This window comes from Trachurus trachurus (assembly GCF_905171665.1).
Source record: "Trachurus trachurus genome assembly, chromosome: 1".
In the NCBI taxonomy this organism is placed as follows: domain Eukaryota; kingdom Metazoa; phylum Chordata; class Actinopteri; order Carangiformes; family Carangidae; genus Trachurus; species Trachurus trachurus.
In genome coordinates this window covers 3,589,222-3,604,979 of record NC_139891.1, presented here as the reverse complement: position 1 = coordinate 3,604,979, position 15,758 = coordinate 3,589,222, and the positions used below count along the sequence as shown (strand labels likewise).

The 15,758-nt window shown below is 41.7% G+C and overlaps 1 protein-coding gene across 2 annotated transcripts; it reads right to left on the bottom strand.

The window, feature by feature from the left end:
* Window positions 1-1,723: 1,723 nt before the first annotated feature.
* rasal3 (RAS protein activator like 3) lies at window positions 1,724-15,255 on the bottom strand. 2 transcript variants are annotated; one of them, XM_083991330.1, is made up of 19 exons: window positions 14,461-15,255; window positions 12,346-12,488; window positions 12,151-12,229; window positions 11,032-11,099; window positions 10,866-10,939; window positions 9,660-9,789; window positions 9,456-9,554; window positions 8,696-9,370; window positions 8,437-8,581; window positions 8,202-8,346; window positions 7,871-8,107; window positions 7,578-7,779; window positions 6,059-6,150; window positions 5,855-5,968; window positions 3,936-4,137; window positions 3,710-3,814; window positions 3,404-3,594; window positions 2,239-2,323; window positions 1,724-2,040 (listed from the first exon to the last, which is right to left on the bottom strand). In XM_083991330.1, the coding sequence occupies exons 1-19, from the start codon at window positions 15,089-15,091 to the stop codon at window positions 1,930-1,932; spliced, it is 3,528 nt and encodes a 1,175-aa protein (XP_083847456.1). In that variant the 5' UTR covers window positions 15,092-15,255; the 3' UTR covers window positions 1,724-1,929. The 2 variants fall into 2 exon arrangements, with proteins under 2 accessions (XP_083847456.1, XP_083847457.1); XM_083991331.1 differs by having other exon boundaries at window positions 3,957-4,137.
* Between the last annotated feature and the right edge of the window lie 503 nt (window positions 15,256-15,758).

The following is a 15,758-nucleotide window of genomic DNA, read 5'->3' as shown; positions in this document are numbered from 1 at the left end:
TATCTTTATTTATCCATTGCCATTCAATGCACCAGCAATATCCAATATGCACTGTTTACTCAGAAGGTGGCATTCTAGAGAAGTAGTAGGGAACTTTATTAGCCTATCAGAAAATCAGCCCCACTCCTGCCTAATTTTTTATTTTTTTGCAAATTGCATGCATTTCTTTCTTAAAATTCCCACCAATGTCATATGTCAGTGTGGCATTGCCCTCTGAAACAAAATTGACAAAAAATTCCAGCATAAATCGGTGTGTGACTATTGAGAAATGGCTCAAATAAACCATATAAGTGACAATGATGATGATGAGGCAGTCAAAGTTATGAATAGCCTAATTATGACTAGAACAACATAAAGGTGATACAGGACTGGTCTTTGTTCATTTGTTTGACATGTGCGCATGTTCTCCAACTTGTTTAATGAAGGAATCTCTACTTTTGCAAGAGAAATTCAGACTTTATTATTCCAAGTAAGTGCAGGGCAGCAGGGAGGGGCCACATGAAGCGAAGAATAGGCTACTACTCTTCTAAATACTTTAATGGTGGTGGGTTAGTCAAATTAGAGCTGAAACAATTAGTTTAACAGTCAACCAACAGCTGCAGCTATTTTGAAGTGATTTTAAAGGCAATGATTTAAAGGGACAACGAGGAGTTTTGGAAAAGCGAAGCGTTTTCACACTACATTTATGAGCCTCCGCGCGCACCGTACATTTCTTTGACCGGGCGCAAGACGGACTCATGTTTTCATTCATCAATAATTAAAGTCAGAGGTTCAAAGAGGTTCACATACCACCGTAGTTCCGACCATAAACGGCGATGCGGCTGCGTTATTCTCATGATTCGCAACGAAGGAAACGCTGGTCGGCTCGACCAGCACTTCCGCCACCACTAATAATAACAAAATAACGATAGAGACGGAACGATATATTTATCGAAAATGGGCCCATTAACAAGTGTGGGTAGCGGAGATTCATCCACATTAACGTGAGACTTTTTTATAACCGAATAGAAACTCCTCGTTGTCCCTTTAAAGAGACTGAATGTTGTTATACAAGTAGCCTATGTAGTCTACTCTCAGGGAGTTGACCAGTGAAGTAATTTTCCTCTGTAGCCTACTGCACATTTTTATGTTTAGTTACAGTTCAGAAGAATAGGGATAATAAGTAATATCCTATCTAATTAATCGATAATATTTATTGATAATTCATAATATTCTAACTAAAACTTCTTCAATAATAGAAAGGAGAAGGCTGAAGATATGCAGGAGACTCTCAGGACATTAAGACAGTCAACACAAAATAGTGAGACAGACCAGACCCTGCATTTCAGAGCTATTTTCTCTGGGATGGTGTTTTAGTCTAGTCCATATCTTCGATGACGAGGAATCATGTTCTGTCCTGCTTGCTTAGGCCTATTTATAAAAGCCACTGCACCCCACTGAATTCAATAATTATCAATAATTTATATTTTAAAGTTAATCTGTTTTCATTTTAAATTACAATCTGCATTTGTCCGAATGATTACTGCCAAATTGATGTGGTCAAGTTTAAATTATGCAATTTCCTTCTGAAATGTGGGGTAAAAGTGTAAAGCAGTTGTAATAACTCTTTTAGGCTACCTTGAAGTAAGCTATACTTGGGTACAGGGATTCAATTCAGGGAGAAACACTTCAGGTTGTATTTTATTTATGTATTTATTGGACAGGTTTTAAAATCAAAGGAATCTGTTGCTGGGCTATGGTAAAAGCTGAAATGCAGGCAATTTCATTAAGGTTCATGTTCACAGGAGCCAGAGTTTTGCCTACTCCATTTTTAAGGTTTATAGAATAAATGTACATCTCATTGGGAAACCAAAAGTGTAACTTCAGGCTGTGATTTCCACATGAACTCTACGTATTTATACAAAACAATGAAGCTGAAGCTATCAGGGTTCAGTTGCTGTTGATGAGGGGCTTTTCAGGGTGCTGTGTGTTGTTTTGGCCGCTGTTGTAGGCCTCATTGAGTTGGTGAAGGTCCTTCATCAGGCCGGCAAACTGCTCCTCCTGTGAGCACATAGAAAACATTCATCAGTATGTTTCATTCAAAACTGCATACTCAGAGTTTGATGGTTCTGTAAAGTTTAGCACAGATTTGGCATAGGTGAAGTGGGATAGATGAATTAGGCTTTAAAGTCCTTTAGCTGTAGAGGTACATGTCACATCTTCTCTGTTAGGTTGTTGGCAGTCTTTCTTTTTTCTTACCAGAACGTTCATTCGCTCCGCTGCTGCAATGGCAACACTTAGCTTCCTCTCATCTTCTTCTCTTTCTTCCTCAATCACCCCCAGCCTGTGACACAGATACAAGAGATGTTTCATGTTGGTAAAAACAGAACAGTTCAGATACGTGTGATATGAAAACAAAAATAATTCACTGATAGGTTCATTTTTCTCAATCACTTTGATGCATTTTAAGCAACACAAGCATCACTGTCAGCTCTCTGAATGCTGAACTCAAAACACATCATCATTTCCATGCACACATCAGCACTCTTCTGTGTGTTTGTGCAAACTTCCATGATTCTAATGATATATTTCCACGACTGAAGTTTATTTTTTTATTATTTTATACATTGATACATATCTCATCTGACACTATCAACTCATATGAGTATACAGAAAAAATTATTTCGCATATTTTTCAAGTCTCGACACACAAATTCAAAAATGTCTGTCCTCCAGCTCTTCCGTCCCTACAAGCTTGTACACAGTGTTGTTGTTGGTTGAAATCTTCACGGTGCAGTAAAAACTGATGTAATGTTGTAAAATAATACAGGCCTAGTTATTTCTCCAACAAGTTACAGTTGTTTGTGTCGATGCAATATCAAAACTTTTGGTGTCTCTGAGCCATGAGGCGCTGGTGAAAAACTTAATAAATGGTGAGAGGTTTGAACTAGTTTTGATTGTTTCCGTTTTGGGTAACACTTTACAATAAGGGTCCCTTAATTAACGTTAGTTAGTAGATTATTAAGCATTAATTAACTGTTTACAGATCTATTAACAATCATTATTATGTATTACATTAATTAATGTAGCCTATTAGTAAGCAGTTAATTAATGTTTACTACTCAAAGTTAGTTAATAAATGATTAAGTAATAATAAAAGTTGAATAATGTAATTAGTTATCATTATGTATGCATTACTCAGCATTAATTAACACATTAGTTTATATATTAATGCTTAATAATGTACTAACTAACGTTAATTAAGGGACCCTTATTGTAGTGTTACCCAGTTTTGGTGATGGAATTGAAATGTTTTGAGAGCTGCATCAACAGTTGATACAGTTCTGATGTGACACATACACACATTCAGTTGAATATATCAGGCTGAACAACGATGAATGCACATGACTGTTAAACATGTTACCTGAAGGTGGCACTGGCAAGCTGCTCTTCTCGCACAACCAGTAGATTCCGGAGCTCGGTCACCTCAGCCTGCAGCATTGTATTCTGGTCCTGGCTTTGGTTGATGAAGTCCTCAAGACGCTTTGCCATGTCCAGCTCACGCTCTGTCACCTGCTCGATCCCGACACGAAGCTCTGACAGCTCCTGGGCATGCTGGTGTGAGAAATACAGTCCACATTTTTTTGAAATGTATGAAAATGAGGAAATAATACACAAAACAAAGTCAGAATGAGTTCACCGTCCTCAGCTGGTAGCAGCTTTGACATACCCTGTCCAGTAAGTTGAACTCGGTGCTCTGGGTCTTCATCTCACTTGACTCTTTGTTGTCTTTGATCCAGGGAACTATCGCAGGTGGACGTTTGATACTGGGATTCTGAAACGAGATCAAAGATTTGTACATGATTTTAACATAACATAACATAAAACATGCAATATTTTAATATAGCCTGTCATTTTATGTTTATTTCAGTCTTATGAGCACTAACAAGACTCACAAATCCTCTTTGCACTTGTACCTGGACACTCTCTGGATGTGTGATAAGTGGCTTCTCCTCGATCTCTTCTTCAGGGTCAGGTGATTGTATGGCTTCAGAACTTGCCTGCCTCTTCATAGGCTTTGTATTACCGGGACGTCTATGTGGAACGCTCTGAGCTCTGGCGACCGGCTTCCTCTCTCTCATACTTCTCTTTCTCTCCCTGTGGAATATATAAATGTGCTGGTTATTGTATGAAACAATGGCAACTGACAAATATGAAAATCATTTTAGCAGGTTAAACCATCCTATATGTGTATTGGGGAATATACTTTATGTAAGTGCATAATCTTGAACTGAGCAAAAGATAGGCTACTTCCCAGCCAGTGTTGTCCACTAATAATGTGACAGAGATTTATTGCAGTAAAACATAACAAAATGTTGTGTTTGCACATGGTGCATTTTTTTTTCAGAGAATCCTTGTGTGTTGGGATGAATAGCAGCAAATTCTGTGTGTTAGAAATTCAGAAACCATATCCTCATGACCTTTCTGACATTGGACCTAGGGGTGGCCATGGCATTCACACCTACTTCATGTCAAGTTAGTGACAGAGTAGCTGGGGTGAGAACAGCTCTCTAAAATTATCCTATTTCTCTCCCAACACAGCTATCTGTAACAATTAAAGCCAGGTCCAAAACTGAGTATGCTCTCCAGGAAGGCTGTCTACCATTACCCACATATGGAGACATACAGTATGAACTAGCTCTGATTGAGCATGAACAAATCCTTAGACTGACCTATTTAAAGGGATAGTTCAACATTTTAGCAAATTTGCCTATTGCCATAATCCCTATAGTCATATAGGTAGGGCCATTATTACCTTTAATTATCAGTGCATGTTGTTTTGAGAGAGGCAAGCTGCCTCAACACAATGGAGGTGAATGGTACAGGTTCCCTGTCCCTCATCAAACTCATTAAATATACAATCCAACAACTCCAAAACGCTCTGGTGGACAAGCTGTAACCTGCACATTCACCACGCTATGAGATAATAATGTAACATTATGAGACAGAGTTGTTTTCGAGGCAAATGCATCGCCAACTACATTCCAGACACGGCTGCTGGGCGGAGTGACTTCAAAAGCGCAAGAAGTTCCTAGTATTTGCTTCATGTGTCGTAATGTTACATAATTATACATGATTATTTCATAGCGTGGTGAATGTGCAGGTCACAACTTGTCCACAAGAGCGTTTTGGTGTTGTGTTAACTGAGCACTTTGTGTCTCTGCCCCGCGGATCTCAAAACAACATGAATCGATAATTAAAGGTAATACTACTATGACTATAGACCCTTTCAGAGAGTATAAACAAAGACAGGTGTGGCTCATTAGAAAACGCTCTGGTACACTAAATGGAATGGAGCCTTAATTAGTATCCTTGGTAACACCTGTCTTTGTTTATACTCTCTGAAAGGGTCTATAGGGATTAAGGTAATAGGTGAATTTGCCAAAAATGTTTAACTATTCCTTTAAAGAAGTCTAATTACCAGTCGATCAACTTCTAACCTCAACATAAAGTCATGAGCTCCGGGTAATAAAAGAAAGAAGAAGAATATTGGTGTAGTAGACAGCTTGAAATATTCCTTGGCATTGAAAAGAACCTGTTAAGGCTCTTTCAACATCCTTCCCATGCCAGTATTCTTTGCTGGTCCAACTGACAGACCCAAGGTTTGTTAGAGGGTTATACATATCCCATCTAGCTTGGGGGTACCTCTGAATTTCTTAAAATGTTCTGGAGGACATACAGTAGAGTGGCTGGAGGTCCAGCATCTTAGTGGGTCTGGCCTACTCGCACAACAACTTTAGTGCAGCAAGAAGGAAATCAACTTCATGATTACTGACATCCAAAAAATACAAAAAGATATATAGGACTATCATACGGTTCTCGTAGGCTTTTGGGGTCCACAGGGAGCTGCTGGAGGGATGACTGGTGAGGGCTGTACTTGCCCAAGTCTTTTGGAGGAACATACGCTGGCTTAGCTTGTCCCGCAGGGCTGCAAGAAAGAGCCTGCTTAGGTAACATGTAACAATGTAAACTTTACTTATTGCTGTTAAGTCAAATAAGATATACATGTGTAACAAACCTGCTGACTATGATCCGAGTTGCCTCAGGGCCAAGCGACTCTGTGATCTGGTTCAGAATTGAAGGCAGAGGATGCAGCCTGTCGATGGTGCTCTGAGGAAGAAACAAGCTGTTAGGCCCCATTGAGTCATATCAAACATGTCAATCGGAAACATCCGAACATCATTTACTGTATTCAGCTGTACCCAACTAAGGTCCCATATTTTATACTTGTCTGATGATTTATTTGAAGTTGTGATATCCATAAGAAGATACATGGTCTAGGTTCTGGGGGAAAATATTAGGCTACAATATGTCCTTTTATGGTGATATTTGGGCTTTCTGTAGACTCCTTTCACATTAACCTATAGTCTATATATTAGCCTTTACATCTCTCCTTGTTAGACACTGTATGTTATTTTTAATGGAAATCCCCCAAACCCCCATCTATCTCCCTCTGGCTTAGAGATGTTATTTTTTTTTTATTAGAAAAGATTAAATACAGTCCAAGGTTCCTCAGCTAAATTTCTTAATAAATGGCAATTCTTCATGGATTACTTCAAGTTTTTACAAACCTTGCCCTCGGACTGATCTCTCACACCCCCACCATGTTAGGCCCCATTGAGTCATATCAAACATGTCAATCGGAAACATCCAAACATCATTCACTGCGTTCAGCTGTACCCAACTACAACTTGAGCAGGTCATCATGAAAATTACAGATTGCAAGCTTGGACTTTCATCAAATGATATCAAACTATAGATCTAGTGTCACCTGCTAATGAAGTCTTTACAATGGACATCTGAGGCTTTGTATTTGTTTAGTACGCCCTATGAGCCAAACTAGTTCTGTCATATACAAACTCTGTGTCAATGTCTTACCATTTTGACAACATGAATTGAAAAATGCCATAATAATTTGTCTAAACCAGATAACTGCACGTGTTTGGTGCATTGTAAATTCAGATTAAACCCTCAGCACTTGAAGTATAAGGGAGTTAGGGTCAGTGTAGCGTAGATGTAATATAGAGTGGTGAATGTGTCTAGTCTAGTGTATGACTGATTAGACTATAAGAAAATACTTAAATGAATAGTAGGTCAAGATGGTTGAGACTACAGGAAATGTCAGAGAGACTCAGCCTCGTGTTTGACACAGTTCAGACCCAGACTCAGATGAGGAGTTATTGTGCACTAAAATTGGTATCAATGTGCTTATGTGTGGCTAGCATCTTTTATTTGAATATGTTGTGTCTAAGCTTGTAACCAGCAGTGGTTGACACAGATTCAGTGGCTGTGCTCATGCAAACTCTCAACTTTGCAAGTTGACAGGATTGATATATAACGTACGAATCCCTTGCTGTCTGAATAGTTTTTTGTGAAACTGTCATGGCAGCTCCACCGATAGAGCTGACTCATTGTTCAGCTCACAATGTACCTTGTATCACACCAACAGCATATGGACAGCTAAGGTTTTCATTGGAGCGGTTCACATACACATTACAACTAACGACCAAACTGGACCCATTGGTTTTCCGTCCTACCTGGTCTCTCTGATAGATGATGTCCACCAGCAGGCCATGAAGCACAGCCAAGCGCAGAGGCAGATCCACATAGCCATCAAAGGAACTCATTGAGATTTCAGCATCCATACTGGACACTGTTTGTAGAAAACCCCTCATTCCATCCCAGTGTTGCTGAAGGAATTCATTCATAAAAAGCATGTACTCCTCCTTCTCACCAAACCTGGACAAGAACAAAATACAGAATATAATGGCACAAATACACACACAAGTGACATATTTGATTTTGTCTATGAAGATAAGAAGCTGCTCACAGGGTGAAGTTGGCCAAATTCTGGATGACTTTTGCAGTTAAGGTGAGGGTACGGAGGATGTTCGGCTCCGGATAAGGTTGTGCCAGACCAAAAAGAGAAGGGCTGAGGATAGCAGGGCATAAGAAGCGAAGGAAGAGAGACGCAGAGATGAGACGCTGGCCGATCTCCGGTCTGCACTGGTCCTCACACAGCTCCGCCCAGTTGGAGAAAATCTTGTTCAGCTCTTCAGGAAAGGGTCTGGAGGGAAAGATGTCAAGCACCAGCTCTGTGAATTCCATTCTGGCCTTATTGCTTTTTATCTCTTTTTTTTTTTTTTACATTATACACTTACCCATGAATCTCAATAATTTTCTGCACCACCTCCTCACAGGTTTCCCTCAAGTGCCTCTGGTTGTTTGACAGCTCGGAGGCAGGGCATTTACGTGGATCAACTTCGCCGTTCTCCACCGAGCCGTACAGGCGGGTGATAAAGTTTCCTGTAGTGAGAGAGAAAAGGCAAAAAGTTTGGCAAAAGCACCGACCCACACCAACAACAGGAAGCCATGTTTACCACTGATCTGCCTTACCTAGTGTGTCGATGAGGTACTTCTGGCCGACCAGCTTCATGTATTCATCTATGGCTTTGGTGGCCAGTGTGTTCTCTCTGAAGATCAGTGCCTCCTTCTCGCCAAGACGCTCCACCTCTGCACCACCCAGATCAATGAGGAACTCCTGAATCACACGTATTCAGTAAAGAAGACTGTTATGTTATCATTCCCTTTAGTTTCGATTGCATTTTCACAGTGTGGGACGTCAATATTACGACGCAGTGAGCTCATCATTCACCTTGGCTTTGCCGATGCTCTGCAGCACATGCACCAGAGCTCCTGCCAGCTCCTCCTTCTCTTTGACATTCAGAAGTGGCTCCAGATTTCGGCACATTTCTACGTAATCCACCGTCACGTACTCGGCGAACTCTTTGTATTTCTCCATTGGCAGCACCTTTAGATTCTGAAGACGGGCCTTGATGCGGAGTGAGGCCTGCGGCCCCAGCAGCTCTTTGGTCCCCGCTGCGCCTGGGGCCTTGTAGGGACTGATCGGGTACCACTTCTCCTGGTAGGTCCTCCCTCGGATGTCGGCTAAAGGTATGGCCACGCTGCCCAGCGGGTGCAGGCTGGTGTCATCTCGGGAGTAGCGTTTTTTCTTGGGGTCCTCTTCACGGAAGAGGTACAAGGTGATTTGGGAGACAGAGGGCAGGTTGTCAAGCTCAAAGAATTCCCCCCAGAACAGCTGACAGCCTCCAGCCATGCCTCCGCTGGACCCCAGGCCTCCTGAAGACCCAGTAGAGCTGTCCCCTGCCAGGCTGGAGCGGTTGGATTGCTTGCCTACGGCTCGGGTGCTGGTGCGGGCGAACAGGGTCCCGTCAAGGTGTACCTCGCAGTAATATCGCCGTTTGGGTGGCAGATCCTTAGCTTCATTCACCCACAGGCTGAGGGAGTTCTCTGTGCGCTCAATGTTATCCTGTGAAGAGCGATGTTCTGTCTTTTTTACTAACCTTTTGATTTCGTATGACACATTTTTAGAACAAAAGGCTCATAAAGCTTACCTTATTGGGCTGAGCAGCCCGTCTCAAGTCCTCAATCCAACGGTCCCGTTCAGCAGCTGAAGAACAACCGAAGCAGTGGGTGTTCTCAGAGTTTATCACCTGGAAGTACACATAAACCATCAGGGTGCTGTGAGCCTTTACTGGGATGGAGAAGATTCTTTTCTTTGACTCAGTGGTGAACACCATAAAGTAGTCAAAATTTACCTCAAAGCAATACTTCTCCCCCAGAATGGAGCTGTGCACCGGCCTGACCACGGTGCTTGTGTCTGCGCTCAGATCCAGACTCCCCATCGCACCAACTGGAATTGACACAGACTCCCGGGAACCATAGTGCCTTAGAAATAAAAGAGTGGAGGGGGTCATAATAGAGATATTGGAAATGTTAAAGGTCCCATATTTTATACTTGTCTGATGATTTATTTGAAGTTTTGATATCCATAAGAAGATACAGGGTCTAGGTTCTGGGGGAAAATATGTCCTTTTATGGTGATATTTGGGCTTTCTGTAGACTCCTTTCACATTAACCGTATAGATATATTAGCCTTTAGATCGCGCCTTGTTAGACGCTGTATGTTATTTTTAATGGAAATCCCCCAAAACCCCATCTATCTCCCTCTGGCTTAGAGATGTTATGTTTGTTTTTTTTAATTAGAAAAGATTAGATACAGTCCAAGGTTCCTCAGCTACATTTCTTAATAAATGGCAATCCTTCATAGATTAGGCTACTTCAAGTTTTTACAAACCTTGCCCTTGGACTGATCTCTCACACCCCCACCCTACCCTCTACTTTGTCTGGGTGTTGTTGTTGTAGTTCATGTTTGTTTAGCTACTATTTTTTCCATATTACATATTTGTTACTTTTTGTACTTATTTAATTCAATGTCATGGTACGGATACTTTGTTCTATACTGTTTCCTGCTGCCAGCCCCTCTGGGGTTGTTTTGAATATTGGGAAAAAATTGAAAAAGGCAATGTGATATGTGTGTAACTTAATCTCTTTGTACTTACTGTTGCATTTCTTAAACAAGATTAATATTTTTTCTTTAAAAAGAAGAAGATACAGGTATGTGGCTGACTGCTGGCTGGTTTAGTCATAGAACAAAAATACTGCAGATTTCAGGTAAACACTTTGGAAAACCCAAACCCTGCCAGTCTGATGGCTGCCTCATCATGACATCACAAATTTATAAAAATCCTGACAGCATTTCTCAACACAGGCTGTGTGTAATTCTCAGTTGACTGGGCACCTTGATATAAGACTATATCTCCTTCATAATCAAAAAGAGATGCAGAAATCTCAATGCTCAAATTCCATGATTTGTTTGGAGTAACACGATCAAGCTGGAATACGGATGTTTGCATTTTTTCCCCCCCTTCCTTTCCTTATATCCACGATGTAGCCTACTATACCTGCTTCCTTTGTTCAGTGAGTTGAGCTGGGGGTTGGTGTTCTTGGCCTTCTCCAGACGCCGCCTGATCAGTCCCTATAGGGTGAAGAGGGCAAGCTTGGTGTTATGACTTAAATCAACAGGAAATGTGAGGCAAGTCTTATCTCTTCCATGTGTAAACTACTCACCCTCACACCACCATCTTGGTTCTTTGGTCGGGAGCCTCCGGGCACACCCACATGGTCAGGGCTACATTCTTAGTATAGAACAACACAAACAGTTTGATAATGACAGTGATATTGACTGTTCTAATATTGTTGTTAGCTTCGGAAATATGGTTTCTTTTCATTATGGGTTTGCAGGATAAAATCTTACTACATGTTTTTATTAATTGGTATATCCTCTCCCTGACTTCAAGTGTGTTTCTTAAAACAGCTCGAGCTCCATTGACACATGTGTGCATCTCAAATGAAGATTAAACCCTCTAAACATTAGTCAAGGTTTTGATATTAGCTAACACAATCACATTAGCCCATACAGGATGTGGTTTTCGGTTGGAACCTCACAGCTGTAGTTTGGCAAGCTGTGTAGTTTAGTGTTGCCTATTTCACCACCAGACACTCTCATGAGAAAACACACAATCTGCCGTTTTGCCATTTTAAAGTTACATGGTTAAGACATCTTTAAAGTCAAAGATGTAAATGGATACATTCATTAGCGTAAAACACACACTACTGTCAGATAGCTTTTCTGAATGTTCCTGTTTTGCTTACCCAAAGCCCCACCACAAACAAACCAGCGTCTAAATCCCATCATTTAGCCTGCAGGTGCGGCCACAGTCTTGTTACTTGAACCTCTGTCCCTTTAACATTGCCCTCCTCTCTTCATTAACGCATGCTGACGGTGACACCAGGCCAACCAGCCCAAATCAATGCAGGGTTCAGTCACTTCCACAGAGTCGCCTCAGAGCCTCTTCTGAGATGAATGGAAGCAGATGAAGTTGTGAAGTGATAGTGACTCTCTCTCTCTTCCTCTTCCTCTCTCTCTATCTTTCTCCCCCTACGAGCGCTCATTCGACTGGTAGAACACCCAGGCGCGATGCTATCTTCCTCAAAAAACGTAGAGGAAGCAATTTGACAGTCACTCGCACGCAGAAATGTTCAGCTATTTCCTCTGTGGCTGTCTGCAGAGTCTTGGCCAATGTGGCTGTGATGTCAGTGTAGCTGATGGTCAGTCATAGTTTGTATTACTCAAATGCACCCATGCTGGCTGTGTGTGGTGAAGGGGTGGGGGGTGTATTAACTAACCTGTGTCGATATCTACAAGGTTCTGCAGACTGAGATTGGACAGGCAGCTGCTGACACGGTTCCGGGTCCACATCATAGGCTGAGAAAAACACACACACACATTTTGTCACTCCACTTTAATAGTCTGAAGACTTGGCAGTATAAGGTGTAATAGATTTCATGAACGGTGGTGTGTGTACATGTGTGTGTTGGTACCTCTTCCTCTGGGGATATGAGGATTTGTCCATCTTCGAGCAGGCAGTTGGTGATGTCCCATAGGGGGACCTCCTGAGGCGGGACCCATGGCATACTACGTGGCAGTTCAGTGGGTGCAGTTGTCGCTTCAGCATCTCCTACATCTGATACACAAACAGACATGTGCACACACCCATCACATCAATATTCACCACTGTACATCTTACAGAAATACAACACTGCTATAAGCTCTCTTACTTTGAAGGATCCTCCATATCCTTCTTAACATACTATAGGCCTATTGAAGGAGTATAATTGCAGGCACATGCTGTCCCTTTTTTGTTTATTTATTTATTTGATTTGATTTGATTTGATTTGATTTGATTTGATTTGATTTGATTTGATTTATTTGATTTATTTTTTTTTTTTTTTTTTTTTTTTGGGGGGGGGGGGTAATTATGGCATGATGGCACTTAATCTCCTGCAGCACTTGGCCACTCCCATCAGTGTAGCTGCTAAAGCTGCAGATGCTATCGCTCTCTTGTTATGACACACCAGGACGCGCACATCCTGTGCTTCTCAGTAGTTCAGTTCTTTCAGCATTTTATATGTATATAGATTCATATGTATTCTTATGTATGGGTGTGTGTATATATACTGTACCTATGTGTATATTTACAAAGTGCTCTGGCAGATTTTGTCCTATTTAACAGACATTACTGGAATTTTATGAATTTTACTAAGAGTGAAGTAAATTCATGTAGAAGTAAAAAAACAAAAAAAACAATACAATATACAAGGTAAAGAGAGCAGCAGGAAGTGAAGTTTTTCAACTGCGCAGAGAGGATTTTCTCTCATTTACAGTCACCCAGGCTCCATGTTGTCATTGTTTTTCTGTTTCTGTGTATATATCTATGCGGTACTCTGTGTGTGTCTGTGTGTGTGTGTGTGTGTGTGTGTGTGTGTGTGTGTGTGTGTGTGTGTGTGTGTGTGTGTGTGTGTGTGTGTGTGTGTAAATGAACTCTTTTTATTTTCAACCCCTGTGTTGGTAGACAACTTGTATTTTGAATCACTCTTTTATGGATGCTTAAGAGCAAAGAACATCATATTGATGTTTTACTGTAGCCTATAGTGCACACTTTTTGCATTTCTGCACCATTTTGAGTGCTCATTTGCTTATATGGTGCCACACACCTCAGTGAATGACAGTGCCTATTCTTTTCTAAATAGTCTTTTTTTGTTACATATATTGGTTTAGCTTTAAGTTTCTTCTCAGGAGGGAAGAGCTTTCCTCTGGGAGTGGTTTGTAAATCAAAGTAATTCAGGGGAGGGGGTAAATGTTGTTCATTTACTGCTCCTTTCATGTCCTGGGTCATTTCACTGCATATTAGACCTTTTTTGGAATATGACTTTAGTAGGCTACATCACAATGATATAGTAAAGTATTTTAGTTAGGAAACCAATAGCAGTAATGACACAGGTTTAGATTACAGTGTACCTACTGCTCCACTTTGGCCTTTTTGCTCTTTTTAATACACATTAGTGTGGAAATATCTCAGGAACTTGGAGTCAGTATGTCCTGATTTGAGAATATTAGCAACAGCCTGTTGAAGTTACCAATGATGCAAAACTCTCAGATTTGTTGTCAGGTGTGATCACACTCTGGAGCCATCCCACAGGGCCAACCTACACTAAATTTAGTTCCCCTCTTATTCTCAGTCACAGCTTTTTGCAGCTTTTATTTGTAAACTAATAAGTTAACCCTTTCTGCACATAGCCTAATACACTTTTTGGTTCTTTTAATTTGAAGGCCTCGTTAGATACCTCAGTTATTCTCAGTTTGACACAAGTAGACGCTGAAATGTCACGTGTGATTGTGAGGAAGGTCACATGTCTGCACCTACTCAAGTGTGTCACTGATAGTACGTACAAGTGACCAAAGTGAATTATGCGTGAACCACATGGGGTAAGCATTCTGATATGTGAAAACAAAATGTTGCTCATGTGATTATCATATATCAAAGTGCATCGTTCTATACATCAAAGCATCTTTATGAATCACATGTTGTGTTTGTCTTAAACATCAAAGTGGAAGTCTGACTGTGAGCACTGTCAGATTGTGTAATGTAATCTTACCTGTCAGTAAAGCTGAGGTGCTATTCCGACTCTGCAGCTTGGGCCTCTTGAACTTCTGAGAAACAACCCTCATGTACTTCTTTAGCCGGGCCCCTCCGCCGGCTCTCTGTGAGGCGTCTGTGGGCGAGACCCCCGAGGCCTCCTCAGCAGCTGAGGACGAAGCCACATTGGCTGAGCCGGCTGCATTGGAGCCGGAGGCCGAGGTGGCAAACAGTGACCCCGGGGGCTCGGACAGCGCCCTCCTGAAGGGGTTCTTCCTAGCTCCTCCAGCGCCTTTATCCTGCTTCGCCGCCTCTCCAGCTTTGCCACCACTGCATGAATTCTTCTCTGTGACCTCCTCGCTCAGGGCCTTACGCCAGTTCTGCATCTTGTTCCATTTGTTGGTGGAGGCCTTCTGGATCTTGTTGAGTGTAGAAGTGTTGGAAGCTGCTCCTCCTTCTTCTTTCATCTCATTCAGTGTCCCTCTGGAGCCGGTGTGCCACTTGTATGTATTGAGGGGGTCGGTGGTCTCAGACGTTTGCCCTTGAGGAGGCTCTTCTGGAGATTCCTTCTCCTTCTCCTTCTCTGGCGATCGCTGCTCCTTCGCTGGTTGTTGAGCCACGGGCTCTGGATCTATCTCCTCGGTACCCATTTCAGATTTTTAGGGTGTGACTCAAGTTTGGCCTCTTCTGTCAAGGATACATCAAACAAAAGTTAAATACCTTGGCAGGGGACCTCGCCTGTTTTCCTTCTGATTTACCACTATCTTTGAAATCGTTGCCTGTGAAGGTTTAGGTCGTCCGTGTCTGCTCTGGCTCTACCTCACTGCCTTCTAGTTTCCTGTCTTGCAAAACGCTATCCGGCAACAACATGAAACCTCGTCTGTTGCTGCTTTGCCGCAGCGCCCAACTCTCTCTAACCTCTGATAGGCTGTTTGCTTCCTCATCAGATGGCACAGAGAAGTTCACCTACAGAAATCTCACTGTTTTTGTCTGCTATTTAAGTTTTCACTTAACATTTTGTTTCTTCCTGTTCTGCTTTTATACCTAAGATGTTCCTCTAAACTCTGTCTGATACCCCTCAAAACATGGCATATGACCCAGCGTTTCCTGAGGAAATCAAGATGATGTTGTTTGAGCATTTACCCAACTCAAAGTGCGATTAAATGGAAGTGTGTTGAAAGGAAACCTGCTTGTCTGTTAGTTGATTCTGTTGCAGTATGAGTATGAGACATGCGGTTTTGCACTCTCAGTTGATTTTAATGATGGAGTTTCAGGAACTCACTCTCCAGCTTCTCTTATTAGTCAAGGTACATAATA